Source organism: Ictalurus furcatus, chromosome 17 (genome assembly GCF_023375685.1).
Source record: "Ictalurus furcatus strain D&B chromosome 17, Billie_1.0, whole genome shotgun sequence".
In the NCBI taxonomy this organism is placed as follows: Eukaryota; Metazoa; Chordata; class Actinopteri; order Siluriformes; family Ictaluridae; genus Ictalurus; species Ictalurus furcatus.
The window spans coordinates 7,754,957-7,772,535 of record NC_071271.1 but is presented as its reverse complement, the minus strand read 5'-3'; the positions used below and the strand labels follow the sequence as shown (position 1 = coordinate 7,772,535).

The following is a 17,579-nucleotide window of genomic DNA, read 5'->3' as shown; positions in this document are numbered from 1 at the left end:
TCCACTCATCGTTCTGTCTGAACGTGATCCACCACATGATCCTGGATGCTTACATTTTAATTCATTTGTTTACCTCATGATTAATGAATAAATGGTTGGTACACAAAAACAAAACATATGCTACTTTAATTCACAATAAAACAATCCTAGAGAACACAGTATTTTGGCCTGGTTATATTACTGCATAAGACACCCAATTTATTTACAAATTGGGACTTGAGACAAATACAATGTAGAAATTAAAGATTTAATACTGAAGACAGGCACATAGGTGGACAGAACTTAAAGTTGTTTATTGTCACGTTTTTACAATAAAGTGAGAAATAACGGAACACGTGCATAAACATGCTTCTGACAGGTGTAGCCCAAGAACCTCGAAGCCTTGAAAGAAAATCAGCACTTTGAATACAAGGTGTGTTACAGTTGTGTTTAGAAACATGCCACCAAAGAAAAACTGACTGTATCATGAGTAGAAAGATGTTGAACAGTTTAGTCAACTTCCTCGATAGTTGGTCCAGAAGGTCCTCCACCAGGTGCAGCACCACCACTCCCTGGGAATCCCCCGGGCATCCCACCTGGCATGCCACCTGCACCCTGGTAGAGCTTGGTGATGATGGGGTTACACACCTTCTCCAGCTCCTTCTGCTGATGCTCAAACTCATCCTTCTCAGCAGTCTACAAACATGGCAAGAGTAACAAATTCAAGAAATAAATAAGACACAGTGACTGCTGTTTCGGTTTATATTTTAGGCATACCAGGCAAAGAAAGTATAACTGATGCTCTGAACTATTTGCCTTAGATCCATGATATGATCAAAAAATTAAACAATTGCATAGTTTAGAAATGACCCTTGATTATTATCCATTTTAAAATGGTGACGTTATAAGGATAGCTCTGATACAGGTTAATAGCATAATAATTGTGGTGTTGTGTTTGTACACAGCAGAACTACACTGTGGAACTGTAAAGCAAGTCACCATGTAAAGTTTCCTGTACCTGGTTCTTGTCCAGCCAGCTGATAACCTCGTTGCACTTATCCAGGATCTTCTGCTTGTCCTCATCACTAATCTTTCCTTTCAGCTTCTCATCTTCAACAGTGGACTTCATGTTGAAAGCGTAAGATTCAAGGCCATTCTTTGCAGCTACTTTGTCTCGCTGGACATCATCCTCAGCTTTGTATTTCTCTGCTTCCTGAACCATTCGCTCAATGTCCTCCTTGCTGAGACGTCCTGAAAACAAATTGAAAAAAAAAAAAAAGTTTGAATCGCTTGTTGTAAAAACAATAAGAAATAAGGTAAACAAACTCATGACAGGTTTGCTACCTTTGTCATTGGTGATGGTGATCTTGTTCTCCTTGCCCGTGCTCTTGTCCACTGCGGAAACGTTCATGATACCATTGGCGTCAATGTCAAAGGTAACCTCAATCTGAGGAACACCCCGTGGTGCAGGAGGAATGCCCGTCAACTCAAACTTTCCAAGCAGGTTGTTGTCCTTAGTCATGGCTCTCTCACCCTCATACACCTGGAAGAGAACAATCAAGTAAGAATCTACTGTAGATAAAAATTGACTTTTTTTTAGCGGTTTATGATCTGGCTAATCACCAATTTGACATTCTCACCTGAATGAGCACACCAGGTTGATTGTCTGAATAAGTGGTGAAAGTCTGAGTTTGCTTGGTCGGGATAGTAGTGTTGCGTTTGATCAGGACAGTCATCACTCCTCCAGCCGTCTCGATACCCAGTGACAGAGGTGTGACGTCCAACAGCAGCAGGTCCTGAACATTTTCTGACTTGTCTCCTGACAAAATGGCTGCCTGCACAGCTGTGGAGCAAAAAATAAAAAATAAAAAATGAATGACTTGCACTATGTACGAAACTCCACCAACATGACCACTGGCAGACAATGATTACTCAATTTACCTGCACCGTATGCAACAGCCTCATCAGGATTGATGCTCTTGTTGAGTTCTTTTCCATTGAAGAAGTCCTGTAGAAGCTTCTGAATCTTTGGAATTCGGGTAGAACCTCCGACCAGGACGATGTCATGGACTTGGGCTTTGTCCAGCTTAGCATCACGAAGAGCTTTCTCCACAGGGTCTAGGGTGCCACGGAACAGGTCAGCGTTCAGTTCTTCAAAGCGAGCCCTGGTGATGGAGGTGTAGAAGTCGATGCCCTCGTAAAGAGAGTCGATCTCGATGCTGGCCTGAGTACTAGAAGACAGGGTGCGCTTGGCTCGCTCACAAGCAGTACGCAGACGCCGCACGGCCCGCTTGTTGTCGCTGATGTCCTTCTTGTGCTTGCGCTTAAACTCAGTGACAAAGTGATTGACCATGCGGTTGTCGAAATCCTCGCCGCCCAGATGGGTGTCGCCAGCCGTGGACTTCACCTCAAAGATTCCGTCTTCAATGGTAAGTATGGACACGTCAAAAGTTCCACCACCGAGATCAAAGATCAGGACGTTTCTTTCTGCTCCCACCTGAAGAAGAGGTATTAAGCATTAATCAGAGGACACACGAAAGCATGTTTTTGATTACAATTATTTTTGTAGCACTGCTGTGATGTATTGCAGGCACACCCACTTTCTTGTCCAGGCCATAAGCGATGGCGGCTGCAGTTGGTTCGTTGATGATCCGAAGGACGTTTAATCCAGAAATGGTCCCTGCATCTTTTGTAGCTTGTCGTTGAGAGTCATTGAAATATGCAGGTACTGTAACAACTGCATTCGTGACAGACTATAGAGAGAAACGTATTTCAAGCCGTTAAAACCATGTAACCTAAAACTTTCCAGTGAAGGAGGAATGTACACTCCAAACAAGTGTGTGCACTGCTAATGTGTACACACTAAACATGGGCTAACAATTCCAGTATACAATATGTGACCCTGAACCAATAAACAAAGGCATTTCATAGAACACAGCTTAAACATCTTTATGTTTTCAAGTAACCAAAGCAAAGTTATAGGGCCAAAAAAAAAGAAGACATGGAGCTCTTTCTCACCTTTCCAAGATAAGCTTCTGCAATTTCTTTCATCTTTACAAGCACCATTGAGGAGATCTCCTCTGGAAAAAATGTTTTGGTCTCTCCTTTGTACTCGACTTGAACTTTAGGGCGCGAGGAATCATTGATTACTTTGAACGGCCAGTGTTTCATGTCGGACTGAACAACCGTATCATCAAATCGCCGTCCAATCAGCCTTTTTGCATCTGTACATGGAGCCCAGGAGGAAGAAGTATACAAGTTCCAGTTACATGTCATAGCTCACACATACAAATTTGTGACAAAGTGACAAAGAGAAGCAGCTCTAATGCTTACCAAACACTGTGTTGGTAGGATTCAGGGCAACCTGATTTTTGGCAGCGTCTCCGATCAGTCTCTCCGTGTCAGTGAAAGCAACATAACTGGGTGTGGTCCGATTACCCTGATCATTGGCAATGATTTCGACTTTGCCATGCTGAAAGACCCCCACACACGAGTATGTGGTGCCAAGGTCAATTCCAACTGCTGGTCCTTTCGACATAGTTTCTGCTGCCTGCAAACACAAAGTTTACTGATAAGACATTTTGTTTGGTGTTTTTCCCCCTCTATGAAATGGTCTTGACTTTCTTTCCCTCCCTGACGGTGTGGTGACAGCTCGACTGATCTAATGGTCTTTTTTCACTCACTGGCTGTCAGCTGTACTTACTTTCATTATCCAGCACCTATTCAGCTGATCTCTTAACAGACCTCAGCTGTCTGTGTGGCCTAAAGATCCTTCGCAGAAATAATTACCCTTTATTTTCATGCATGTAGGTCAGAGTTGAAAAGGCTATGTATAGTTGTTTCTCAGAATAAACCTCAAAAACAGCTTAATCAGGCTCTTGTGGTATCATATAGTCATTAATGTCATGCACTCTGTAGACCTTTTACAGACCTCGGCTGTCTTTGCTACCTACAGATAATTTTGACAGGCATGAGGAGAAAGTGGAACTGAAATTAACAATATTTTTTTGTTTGTTTGCTTTTACACTAGCATACTTTGGCTTCGAGATGAATGTGTCGCTTCTTTCCTGAAGTCTTTCGTTAGTACTGATAGGAGTCATTTCTGCAAACATTACATAACAGCGTATGGGAGTGTCTTGAATGCCTTGTATGGGAAGATTTCGAAACAATCATGAATGCCTGCTAGAACATTCTGCATATTTTGGCAGAAACTCACGCCGACTCAATACTAGCAAAGCAAACTATCCAACACTCCAGTCATGAATAATTTTATTAAACACTCATATGAAAGTCCAACGTTCACCTCTACACACTGTTTTCTCTTGAAAACTATTTTTTATCCAAAAGATTTACCTGCTAACTGACAAACACTAGCATAACTTTTTATACGTTTCATTTGTACAGACCAAGCCGGATGTATTTATTGAGGGGGAAAAAGGGGGGATTTTCAGCTCTTCTTACCTTATAAGACTTTCCAGAGTGTTTTCGCGTCTTCTCAACTGGTCTCTCCTGCTGTCACTTCGACACACGTCCTCAGCGCGTTAACAGCCTGCGCGCAGCCTCAGCTTTTATACCGCCTGCTGGATTCCGTTACTAACGCCCATCGAACATGGAATATACAATATAGAACTGGATTTCTAGAACATGGAGGGTGGGATGCAGCCAATCAAAATCAAGAAAGCGAAAGCAGACCGGCCAATCAGAACAGCGGAACTCACTCACTCCACACTACACAAACGGAAGAAACAGTGAGACGTTGCTAGAAGGTTCTACTGGAATGAAGTTATTTTGACGTTGGAAGTTCGATATTCGCAGAAATGAGGAAATTAAGGGACCATCTCTAAAGTTACATACGACATTGTTAAACACGTATCTAACTACAGTAGCATTTGAAGGGAATGATGTACAGTCACACAACCAACTGGAAAGTGTATCAGGTATGACGCACACCTTTTAGAATTTTGATATTTAACAAAATAAACTATTAAATCATATATAAATATTGCCATGTATTTTATTACTTCATGGGCTCATACACAAAATATATCATTATTTAAAGCTCAATAGCATTTAAAGGGAATGATGTACAGTCATGAAGCCAACTGTAAAGTGTTCATCTAGGTGTCAGGTATGATGCACACTGATCAGACCACAGGACATGGTTCCAGTAATCCATGTCCTTAGTCCGCTTGTCTTCAGCAAACTGTCTGCGGGCTTTCTTGTGCATCATCTTTAGAAGAGGCTTCCTTCTGGGACGACAGCAATGCAGACCAATTTGATGCAGTGTGCGGCGTATGGTCTGAGCACTGACAGGCTGACCCCCACCCCTTCAACCTCTGCAGCAATGCTGGCAGCACTCATACGTCTATTTCCCAAAGACAACCTCTGGATATGATGCTGAGCACATGCACTCAACTTCTTTGGTCGATCATAGCGAGGCCTGTTCTGAGTGGAACCTGTCCTGTTAAACCGCTGTATGGTCTTGGCCACCGTGCTGCAGCTCAGTGTCAGGGTCTTGGCAATCTTCTTATAGCCTAGGCCATCATTATGTAGAGCAACAATTCTTTTTTTCAGATCCTCAGAGAGTTCTTTGCCATGAGGTGCCATGTTGAACTTCCAATGACCAGTATGAGGGAGTGTGAGAGCGATGACAGCAAATTTAACACACCTGAGACCTTGTAACACTAACAAGTCACATGACACCGGGGAGGGAAAATGGCTAATTGGGCCCAATATGGACATTTTCACTTAGGGGTGTATTCATACCTTACACCTAGATGAACACTTTACAGTTGGCTTCATGACTGTACATCATTCCCTTCAAATGCTATTGAGCTTTAAATTATGGTATATTTTGTGTATGAGCCCATTCTGCAGTGAAATTCATGTCTAATTTAAATGTGATTTAAAAGCTCAATTTAATAAATATCAATAATCTAAAAGGTGTGTGTCATACCTGACACCTAGATGAACACTTTTCAGTTGGTTGTGTGACTGTACAACGTTCCTTTCAAATGCTATTGAGCTTTAAATAATGGCATATTTTGTGTATTGGCCCATCCTGTAGTGAAAAACATGACAATATTTATATATGATTTAATAGTTTATTTTGATCAATATCAAAAATCTAAAAGGTGTGCATCATACAAGACATCTAGATGAACACTAGTTCTACAGTTGGTTATATGACTGAAAGTCATTCCCTTCAAATGCTATTGAAGTTAGAAACGTGTTTAACAATGTCGTATGTAACTTTAGAGACAGTGCCTTAATTTCCGCATATCTGCGAATATCGAACGTCCAACGTCAAACCAACTTTATTCCAGTGAAGGTTGTTGGGTTATACAGTAGGTGAAAAACATTTGAAAAGTAGCTAAAAGTTGGTTAAAAGTAATGTAACACCACTATGGAATATCAGTGAGCGACACTGTTTTTGGGTGATAAATTACATACATAGGCTACTTATGACTTTAACCCCTATTTACTCATTACTGCTTCCAGATGTATCCACAATTCAAAGACTTTCTTATTATAATAAAGTGAATATAATAGTACAGTGTGCATAATAGCAAACTCTTGCATTCGTGCAGGACTACTGGAGCATGCTGAAGATTAGATAAATACTCAGGCTGCGAGCCAAATTTTTGGAAACACACGCTGTATGCTGTTTAAGGGTGGGAAGAACTGTCTAGAATAATCTTAGTACAACTGCATAATGCCAGTGTGAGAAGTAACAAGGCAAACTACAAGGCTGACTGTGAAATTATGTGAACTAGTGTGTACATTACTGAATAACATACTGTAGAAGGCTATTTGCCATGCATGTAATCAACAGTGCTGTGTACAATTACATTTTGGATCTGGCATGATTTTTGTTGTTTTGTCTCTGTACCCCAGCACACTGGATTTGACATATTAGCATTTACTTTTACACACAACGGCCACTTTCATAGGTACACCTGTACACCTGCTTTTTAACAGCTCAGTTATCCAGTTAAAACAAAATATCAAAAGGTTAAACAACACAGACAATTTTTCACAGCCTTCTTTGATCATATTTACCAAGGATGCCAATATTAGTGGAGGGCACTTTATGTGGAACCCTGGTCATAGAACAAAGGTCCAGTTCATTAATATGTTACAAATGACATATGCACTATTATTAAAAATAGTCAATTAATCAAGTAAAATGATGAAAGTCAAATAAATATGATAAAATATTATTATATAGCTATTATTATCAACTGTAAATAAATGTTTCTTCATTTGGGAATGACATAGTTTTAAAACATAGTTAGCTTGCTTATTCAGTTGCATGAGATAGAAAGCAAGAAAGTTCTACAGCGCTCAATTTACGCGTTAAATTTATATACATTTAAAGGAATTAAAATTGTTTAATGAAATTCATATAAATTAAAAGGAGTTCAAGTAATATAATTTATTTTAAAAATATATATATATATTTTTTTTTCAGGAGCCCTGTTTTTTCATTGTTTTTAAGTGTTTCCAGGGAATAGTGATAGGTTTCATGTTAAAAAAGGTATATACCACAAAAACAGATATAAATATTTGATTTGATTTAAAACAGATAGAGATACAAATACCCATACAGCCACTGTGTCACACCACTAATATGTACACAAGAAGGCATCTAGGTGATTCTCACTCCCTCTGGCAGTTAGGAGGGGTGAAATAGGACCCGTTCTCTGGAAAACACCCCTGACCGAAGAGACAAATTATCTTCTCTGTGAAACATGTTGGTGCCAAACCAGGACACCATTAATACCCCTTGGGACAGTGGAAAGTATATCCAGTAAAAAGCCCCGCTCTCTCACAAAAGAGGTACATGCATTGTCTAGTGGGTGTGATGAATTAAAGAAAAGCTATATAGAAAAAAACGTACTCCTTTTCACAGTGGCACGGCTTTGAACAAAAGAATGTTGTTGTATATAATTGCTTGCATTTGATATGCCTGGAGGTATGTGGGCCTAAGAGAAAAATTTTTATGGCTATATTTAGATGCCAAAATTGTTTCGGTTTAGCTGTAGAGTTGCTGATCATATATTTCTAATGTCATTGTTGCAGATATATTTATATTTTGCATGAACAGACAGACATAACACTCTCTCGCACACCTTCAGTAACTGCTTTATCTTGGTCAATATACTGGTAGCAGAAATAACTATAACTCACAAATGGCTTATGTACATCTATTTTTTGACCCCAAAACAGAATAATGATAAAGCCATAACCTATGTATATCACTAAGACACCAGTGTTTACTTTTAAAAATGGTTATTTTGAGAGATTGACGTACCTGTCAGATGTTGGATGGCTAGATATTAAGCTAATTACCTGGACATCTCCAGGACTGCCTTTGCAGAACCAATAAACAGCTAAATGTTCTGACTATAAACCCATGTATTAATATCTGCTAGAAACATGACTAGACTGTCACTATTTCAGTGGAATTCTCTGGAGTCCTCATTATCAGATTCTAATTTTGTAGTGGTGCTAAATGACTCATGACACTACTGCGTATAAAAGGTCAGTGAAAAAGTTGTGTATGGTTTGCAGTGTACAGTACAGTATGTCCTGGAGAAAAAGTACAAGAGGTTGCTTAAGAAATATCCAGTGCCACAAGATGGAGACACAGACAAAGAAGAGCAAAACACCCCAAGCAAAAACAGAAAAAAAGATGCACTGGAGGAATATACACATAGCACATAGATTCAACTTTTCAGAGGTTTCAGACGATGAACATTAACTACTATATAGATGTTACAGGAAACCAGCTTAAGAGTTAAACTTGTACATTTCTCAATTTTGCTATAATATAGGATGCAAATAATTTTCTCAGCACAGTTTGAATGGGACCTGCATTAAAAGACATAACTGAAAGGTTTCAGGTTGCACTTGCCTTTGTGTTTTCACACCCTTCACCTCAAAGGCAGTGCTAATAAATAGGCTCACTCTGTGGCAAACAGCTATAAAGGAAGGGGGACACCAACAGATTGAAACTTATACGGTAAGATATTGTTATGCTCTAAATACTTTGTTATATATTAGAGCAAACTAGCAAATGCATTTTGTGGTATTTTATTTTATTTTTTTGTAATTAGATGATTTGATTAAAATGTGTTTTAGACGTATTTTTTGCCTTGACTATATTGGTTCAACTAAAGTCAACTGGTAATATATCTGGTCTCGTTCTGGTTGATTAACTAGCGACCAGCTTGGAAAACTGTGCGTTTTCAGGATAATGTGGCGAGCATTGCTGGTGTGTGTGACTACTCTGAGTGTACACTGTGAGGCTCAGACAGGCTCTGATATATGCAGACACCACTCCACCTTTAGACAAGCAGGTTAGTGTTAAGCTTTGCATTTTGTTTGACTTTTGACTTATTTTCAATATTATTTTAATTATACGAGGATAGAATTATCAACTGGGCATTGTAATACATACTGTGTATCACAAGTGTAATAGTCTTACCCACTGGGAATTGTAATACATACCGTGTTTACCTGTATCACCTGTATAGCAAACCCTTCTTATAAAACACCGGTTCATTGCTAGGAACCATTTTTATGTAATCATTAAACCTGAAACAAATAAATTTTTAGCTGTTTGAGAGATCCTTGAATGAAAATATATTTAAATATCCTATAAACACACAATGTGAATTGCCTTTATTAAAAAAAAAAACGAGTTTTAAAAAATTGTGATTTCATTTATATGGTATTGTACGTAGGCTCCTAATGCAGTGTTAATTCTTGGCATCCCCAAATTAAGTGTTCTCAAACTTTTTGTAGCCAGGGATCCCTTTATCTCTAATCAGTGCACCCCTCAGTAAAGATTTATTTTACAAACATAATCCAATCATTAAAATATTAGGCTTGTTATTTAAATGTGTACAATAATACTTTGGCCAAGAGCTTTTTAATTCAAATAAACTTTCACTTAAGGAACGCATGTTATTAAAATTAGAGTCATTAGATTCAAGATGGTATATTTCTACCACTGTACCGGTGAGGAATTATGCAAAGTTGTTTGAGAGGTTCGACATTTTTTAAAAATACAAAGTTTTATAACTTTGAGATAAAAACACTCCAGACATTTGGTCCATATTATAAATAATTGTCTCTCTTTCTCAGCTGATTGGGACATCACAGTCACTTGTGGAACTGATAGTATCCATCTGAGCATCCTACTGTGTCCAGTCTACTATGCTGGTTATAATGAATCTCTTATAGCTCTCAACGGAAAATTGAACATGCCAGCCTGTCGTGGAATTGTAGACTTGATAGCCAGTACCCCTGTTCTGAAGTTTAATTTCTCAGTCTCTGACGAGGAAGTGTCCCTCTGTGACAATTCTCTTGAGGTATGAAATGTGAATACAATACTTTCCCCCATACAACTCACAAGGAAAAGTAGAAGAATGATAAGGGTGTTAAAGTGGACCCAGAACTCCCAGTTTAAACCATGTGTTCTGTTTACTACTTAGCAACCCAGGTCACCTCTACTGACCTTACATAACAATTTAAAGGTACAATTGGTTTTGAAATATGCAATGCAGGCTACAGTAAATATTAATCTACATTTTTAACAGTTAAAAAAAAATGTTTATTAAGGAATTTGGCCCTAGTACATAAAGTTTGATTTTAGAGAAATATCTTTTACCTCTTTAAAATGTTCATGTTGACTTGAACAGAACATAAACAAGTGTTTAAGTCTTGCCTTTTTTAGCTTACAGATGAGGTGGGCACAGGTCAATTCTCTGACTCCAGAGTTCAGTTTGTCAACATTTCAGGAAGCATCATTTCATGGGAACCAGTCAGGGACCCTTTCACATACCACCAAAAGCTTATTTATCGATTCTCCTGCCGCTACCTGCTGCAGTATTTGGTCAACGACACTAAAGTAAATGTGTGAGTACAGATTCACTGTTATAAACTGTGTGTATTTTAAATTCGCCATACTGGACCTGTTGAAATATTGCATTGTGTGTTCGCAGGTCAGGCATGAACCTAGCTGCCCGAGGGAACAGAGGAAGTTTTGTCAGGGCACTCCATATAAATTTCTTCACTGTAAGAGTGTTGCTTAATTATTCTGTAACCTTCACTGGCAAATATGACAGCAGCAGGAGGTTATAATTATAGTTTTGTTTTTATTCCTAAGAATCGACAATATACACAGCCTCTAAAAATACCTGAAAAGGGCCTACAACTGAAAACTCGGATATATGTCCAGGTCAAGGCAACAAATCTCACTAACAGGTACTTTTATATCAGATTCAATAAAATTATTGCCCAAGTGAAACACACACAATTTGCCAGTAATAACATTTTTGTGGTATTTTTATTTCTAACTCTTTCTTTCTACTGTAATCAACAATCATGTTTTTAAAGGTTGAATGTCCTGCTTGATCGCTGCTTTACAACAACAAGCCCTTATCCAATAAGCACAGTTTATTATGATCTTTTTGTTGGGTGAGTATAATATAAATCAAGAAATTGTGGGGGGGCACCCTGCCATTCTAGAAAATCTTATAACAATATCGTAAAAGCAGTTACTTTTCACTATAGGTGCAGACATGATGGGCAGACAGTGGTGTACTTAAATGGGGTATCCCAAGAGGCACGCTTTTCCTTTGAGGCCTTCCAATTTGTGGAGCATCAGAACAAGACCACATTCTCCACGTTCTCCACATTCTACCTGCACTGTGTCACCCGACTCTGTGAGAATTCCACCTGTCCCTCCATGCTTCCGGTAACTATATTACCGCAGTGTTCCATCCCTGTGGCGGTTTTCCATAGACTTGGATCATTTTGTGTGACGTCTTATTTGCATTCATTAAACTGGGACAGTGGTGGCATAGTGGTTATGTTTCTGGGCTAGTGAATGGATGGTTTTGAGTTTAAATCCCATTTGAGTTTAATTTTTTAGTTAAATATTTTTTATGCTGTTAAGGAGTTCTTAGCATTAGTAACATGGAAATGTGGTTACAAAAAGTTTTGGTATGCCGTATATGGTATGCTGCTGTTATAATGGTTTAAGTCAACAAAATATATATTTAAAAAACTACAATTTGGAGATTAGATCTTAAATGTTTAGTATTCCTTGTTTGCCAGTTTTGGTGTCAAAGTGATATCACTTAACCAGCTATATCGTAGGACTGTGTTTGGCAACTCTTTGTATAAATTTAAATACATGGTGGTAACAAGTCATTGTTTTTCAAGTAACAAGTAAGTCTCAAGACTTGGGCCTGAAATCCAAGTCAAGAGTCAAGATCCAAGTAGACATAGTCGTACTACAGCAGTGTGTTCATCTGTTCAAATGTAAACTCTGTAAAAACTATAATTGCTATTGAGTGTAGTGTGTAAATGTTTCATATATTTTTATTAACTTTGTTTGATCATATATAGTGGTATCGTTATAACAATCTAATGATCAGTGCAGACATTTCCTTGTTAGATTTAGAGCAAGAAAGCATAGAAATGAATTCATTGCATATGACCAGTGTAATCTAAAGGTGTTGCAGGCATCGCCATTGCAGTGTGCTGTGTTGCTTTTAGTGTAAAATGTTTGCAAACCTCAAAATGGGCTTTAAACCAGTTGCACGTTTTTTCTAGTTGTAAGTCCCAAATCCTAGTCCAGGTTGCAATTCCTTTTTTATTATTTAAGTCTGTAAATATGTGAATTGGTTTCAGACCTATGCCAAATATCAAAGTAAATGCCTACATCTAAATAACAACATTGACAGATCTAAACAAAATATCCACACAAGAATACTTACTTTGTTAGCTTGAATTAGCAGTAATAATGGCAGAATGGAGGAGGGAAACTCCAGTACTCCTTCCTTTTCTTCCAGACCTCCAGGGCAGTTCATGGAGCTCGTGGAATAAGGGTGTCCAATCTTATCCACAAATGTGGCTCCGGGCTTTCATTCCAACCAAAAAGGAGTCTAATGCCACCTGTTTAATCAGTTGACCTGGTGTGGCGAGTGAAGGGTATGTTTTAACAATATCATCAAATCTAGTGATACAGACAACATAAGAGATAACTGATTACACCGGCCCCGGACTCTCACCCAGGGAAATTTAAACTACAAAAAAATAAAAGGAACATAGGCTCATTACACCTAGGAGACCATGTTTCCACAAAGAAAAAAATATATATTTATTATCCAAATTACAGGATTTAATGATAACAAGACCACAATTACTCATTGATAAAGTGCATAAGATTCAAATATATGTTACAATAAATTGCATATGTTTCAATGAATACAGGTTACATGCATTGTCTTAGCTTCTCCCTTTAAATATCACTAAGAAGAGTAAGCGTCCGGTTCACACTCACTCACACACACACAGAGAATGTTGTTATAACCAATTAGAACAAAGAGTTAATAAGCTAAAGCAGGAGCAACATGCAGGCCGATGGAAAATCTGGGGCATTTACTCACACTGTAACAAAAAAATAAGAAAACCACACATACACTCACACACACACACAAACTATCCGCACAAAAAAACACAATTAAGTGATGATCACCAGGGGAAGGGTTACCTTTAAAGTTAAGTCTACCAGCTTCACAGTTACAAATAAAAGGAAGCATTTATTTGAGCATGTGTAGAACGCGCCATAAAATAGTCATAACTGGCAGAAGGCATAGATGAAAGAAGCAGCAAGCAGGAAGAAGCATCAACCAGGGTTGGCAAAACAGCAGTGTCAAAGAACGACTGAGAGTGAAGAATGAGATAAGGCAAGCTGGCAGCATCTGCTAACAATAGGAAATGTGTAGCTAACTATAGTCTATATACAGGCACCTCACAGAGAAATAAGCAACAAAGTGTAAACTGGATACTAATAGTACATACCAAGGCTGCATAGACAATATACATTATGAACATCTCTTTTTTTATACAGTGCTTTAATCAAATAACCAGCTATAAATTAGCTACATGATTAAGGGTGGAAGGGGCCATATGAGGGCAAATGGAAGGAGGAAGGAAAAGGACAGGAAAAACTGAGCAACAGCGGCTGGCTGGCATTATGTAGGATACATGGCAGGCTACACTGGTGCCCCTGCCAACACAGAGCAATAAAAAACAGTTTGGGTCAGATCTTGCTTCAAATGCACAATTATTCAGAAGTATCTGAAAATACACAGTGTCTTAAAGCTCATTTTCAGCTACTACCAAACACAGAGGTCCACCTCACAAAGACCGCATCACACAGTGGGACCTGGACTCTGTGCTATGAATTTTGTGCAACTTGCCATATAAACCAATGGAATACACAGATATAATGTGGCTTTCACTTAAGACAGATGTTTGCTGGTCATTTCTATGGCTACACAAGACTGAATTGCATGCCTTGTGGATCAGCACACAGTGTGCATTCAGAATGCAATCGGTTTTTAACTGGTGCTCATGCTAAATTACCGGGAAGCTGAACAAAAGCATTAACTTAGGAAATCACTAACTGCCTTCTTCTGCATACATGAGCTCTCAGGTGCCCATGATTTGTTATTGATGAATTGATTGATAGGAGAGAAAGTCATCTCACCCAGAGTGAAGGCGTAATGCTCTCTTAGACTCCTGGTCATGGGTGGCTTGAAGATTTGAAGTTGCAATACACTCTATTCTCCCCTCCCCTCAGTTAGCATGACATATCACAAATAGTTTCCCTCCAGTGCACATCCAGACATAACCTGCCCAATGACTTACTGCAGATATACTAATGATGTTCTAGTGAGAACATATGGTATTGCATCACATATGGCACCCTATCAGGCCAAAATGGACACTTCCCTTACTGGCTGGGGAGCAGTATGGTGCCATGGGGGCACAGGGAGTTTGTGGCCCACTAGTATTAGATAAGAACCTATCAATCAGCTGGAATTGATGGCATTCAATCTGGCCCTCAAGTTTTGCTCACCAGACAATGGACAACAATGGGACAGTCATATACATCAATCATCAGGGCCACCGAGAGTCAAGGTTGACTGACTCTCTCCACCATGAACAGAAACTCCTTAGGTAGGCCCATCCACTCTTAGCCTTGTTGACGGCACTTCACCTACCAAAACTCTGCACCGGTGCAGCGAACAAAGGGGTTCAGTGAGGTTAAGGCCAGGACTCTCAACGCCCCTCAATTCTTCCACACCAACCTTGGCAAACCATGTCTTTAAGGACCTCAATTTGTGCACAAGTACATTGTAATGCTGGAACATATTTAGGCTAGGCTCCTTAGTTCCAGTTAAGGGAAATCTTAATGTCAGAACATACAAAGACATTCTAGACAGCTGTGTGCTTTCAGTGTTCTTGTGACAGTGTGGGGAAGACCCATATACTGTATAGATGTGATAGTCAGGGATCCATATAGTGTATATCAGGAAGTATTTTGTGTGAAACATTTTATGTGACAATAATGAGTGTGAGGTCATTTTTTTAAAATTAATTACCAGGATTGTCATTTAGGTAATGCACATTTGCCATTTTTGCATATGCACATAAAAGATAACCTGTTAAATCTGGTCATGATCGAACATACTGCACCTGTGGAGTGAGTGAAGTGTTTTGCGGTACATGTAAATGTATTCCACTCATGAAATCTGAGGAGAAACAGCTCTGAATAAATACAATTGAAGTACATGATGTCCAGATATGAATTTTTGTAAACCAATTGAAATCTGAACTGCAATCTGTTTTTTTGCAGAACTGTATAAAGAACGTAAGAAGCACACTCCAATTGAATCAGTACTTAAGCAATGTGGAAACTGTTTCTTCAGGCCCAATCAAGACAAGAACTGACAGTGGTGAGTATAACAACTATCACTGTTTATACTTATAGCTGTTCAGTTTATAGCTAACAAGGAATTCACTCGTTGCAATGAGTACAACAATAATTATAAACATGAACAATGTGACGTCAACTAAATCTTCAAGTATTTCCATTTAATTCATTGCAATATTCTTTTCTTTCTCCACCTGCCTCAACATACTCCAAATATAAAGACTGTGTGACAGGGGTCATTATACTCACTTGCTTGTTGAGTGTCTGCTGTACTGGACTGGTGGTGTGGATTTTGATCTACAGGAGGCATACGTGATTTTAATTTTCTTCAATTTTCAGACAAATCAATAAAGCTACTATATGAAGGAATATCTTTGTGTATGGACACAGGTTTTTTTTATATATATATATTTCCAAAAATATATTTTATATGCATTATTCTTGCCCTGTGGGGAAAATATTGAATTAAAATATTTTTCAAAAATACTATTTTCATAAATATGTAACTCTGTTTTATGTACCTTTATATGCTTTAATTGCCATAATCTGTAGAAATCGGTGTGCATTGGAAGGAATCTTATTTATATATAACATTTATATACAGGGCCTTGGAAAATTATCACCTTTAAAAATGATCAGATTCATCTGGATTACAAGTGTCACTTACACTGATTTTTCCAACCAGTACTTTTATTGCAAACCAATATGCCCTTAAAGTCAAAATTCACTATTTGTCAGCAGATTGTGAATGTATTCATATGCATTCAAACCCATCAGACTTTTACTTCATAGAACCACTATTAGCAGCAACAGCTTTAACTCTGTTGGGGTAAGTTCCTGCCACCTTTGCACACTGTTTGGGAGTGATTTTTGCCCATTATTTGGCCTTTTGCTTGGTAATTGTAAAGTTTTCCCCAAGCGTTAGGTTTTTGTTTGTTTCTGAATCTGGTTGTCTTGTAATGTCTAAAATACAACAAAAGATGTGCACATTCAAAACACCCTAATTGGGCTCAGTTGCAGGACAACAAAAATAACAATATAGAAAAAAAGAAGCGTGATGTCCGCACACTGAATTTACAGCTCCAAACAACTTTTTATTGAAAGCGCAACGTTTCAACCATCGGGTTTTGTCTTGTAATGTCCCCTTGTATTTTGCTCCATTTTGCTTGAACCCCTGACCTTCTGATCAGTAACCCAGAGACTATATGCAAAACGCTTGAAATGGTTGTCTCTTGCATCTTCACTCCACTCTCAGCAACAGTACTCTAGAAGTTCTTCAGAGTGACTCCCTGTGGCTTCCCTCACCAGTCTCAGTCTTGTTTTTCTATCAGGATTTGAAGGAGGGCCTTATCTAAGTAGTTCTTGGGGGGTATGATATAGCTTCCACTTCCTAACTATTGATCCAACAGCGCTTAATGGGGAGTCCAACCAATTAGATATAATTTTACACCTTATTCTATTACCATAACTTCCTTAAAATGCTCCTTAGTGACATTTTCTTCAATGATAGTTCAAATGAGGTGGTTTTTGTCCAGAAAATGGGAGTGGTTTTGGTAAATACGGTTTTAATATTTTTACAGATGAAGTCAATTATAAGTCAGTTGTGTCTTCATTAAAACAATATCATCAGCAAGGAACATTTTCCATTTGTTAATTTTCTTTTAAATGCTTTGAGATTTCATTTTAAATACTAATAATTAATTTGACTACATTATTGTTCTACTACATTTCACTGTAAGAGAACATGAGTTTGTAAGAAAAAGTACTGACAGGAAGAATGTGTGAATTTTATTTG

At 38.4% G+C, this 17,579-nt stretch overlaps 2 protein-coding genes across 3 annotated transcripts; one reads left to right on the top strand and one right to left on the bottom strand.

The window, feature by feature from the left end:
• Positions 1 to 268: 268 nt before the first annotated feature.
• Positions 269 to 4,671, bottom strand: hspa8b (heat shock protein family A (Hsp70) member 8b). The gene is made up of 9 exons (XM_053646594.1): positions 4,441 to 4,671; positions 3,313 to 3,529; positions 2,998 to 3,203; positions 2,580 to 2,732; positions 1,921 to 2,476; positions 1,620 to 1,822; positions 1,324 to 1,522; positions 998 to 1,230; positions 269 to 675 (listed from the first exon to the last, which is right to left on the bottom strand). The coding sequence occupies exons 2-9, from the start codon at positions 3,515 to 3,517 to the stop codon at positions 490 to 492; spliced, it is 1,941 nt and encodes a 646-aa protein (XP_053502569.1). The 5' UTR covers positions 3,518 to 3,529; positions 4,441 to 4,671; the 3' UTR covers positions 269 to 489.
• A 4,211-nt stretch (positions 4,672 to 8,882) lies between these two features.
• Positions 8,883 to 16,157, top strand: si:dkey-4p15.5 (zona pellucida-like domain-containing protein 1). Of its 2 annotated transcripts, XM_053647823.1 has the most exons (10): positions 8,883 to 9,007; positions 9,208 to 9,344; positions 10,135 to 10,361; positions 10,727 to 10,908; positions 10,995 to 11,067; positions 11,159 to 11,256; positions 11,389 to 11,469; positions 11,566 to 11,749; positions 15,707 to 15,806; positions 16,006 to 16,157. In XM_053647823.1, the coding sequence occupies exons 2-10, from the start codon at positions 9,242 to 9,244 to the stop codon at positions 16,098 to 16,100; spliced, it is 1,143 nt and encodes a 380-aa protein (XP_053503798.1). In that variant the 5' UTR covers positions 8,883 to 9,007; positions 9,208 to 9,241; the 3' UTR covers positions 16,101 to 16,157. The 2 variants fall into 2 exon arrangements, with proteins under 2 accessions (XP_053503798.1, XP_053503797.1); XM_053647822.1 differs by having other exon boundaries at positions 8,883 to 9,344.
• Positions 16,158 to 17,579: the final 1,422 nt, after the last annotated feature.

Bases quoted from the DNA above. Each gene is read 5' to 3' on its own strand.
- hspa8b (XM_053646594.1), bottom strand. From the start codon at position 3,517: ATGTCGAAAGGACCAGCAGTTGGAATTGACCTTGGCACCACATACTCG. The intron at 3,204-3,312 runs GTAAGCATTAGA...CTCCATGTACAG, and splicing joins TCCTACCAACACAGTGTTTG to ATGCAAAAAGGCTGATTGGA. The intron at 2,477-2,579 runs GTGGGTGTGCCT...CCTCTTCTTCAG, and splicing joins CTTATGGCCTGGACAAGAAA to GTGGGAGCAGAAAGAAACGT.
- si:dkey-4p15.5 (XM_053647823.1), top strand. From the start codon at position 9,242: ATGTGGCGAGCATTGCTGGTGTGTGTGACTACTCTGAGTGTACACTGT. The intron at 11,257-11,388 runs GTACTTTTATAT...ATGTTTTTAAAG, and splicing joins GCAACAAATCTCACTAACAG to GTTGAATGTCCTGCTTGATC. The intron at 11,750-15,706 runs GTAACTATATTA...GTTTTTTTGCAG, and splicing joins CCTGTCCCTCCATGCTTCCG to AACTGTATAAAGAACGTAAG.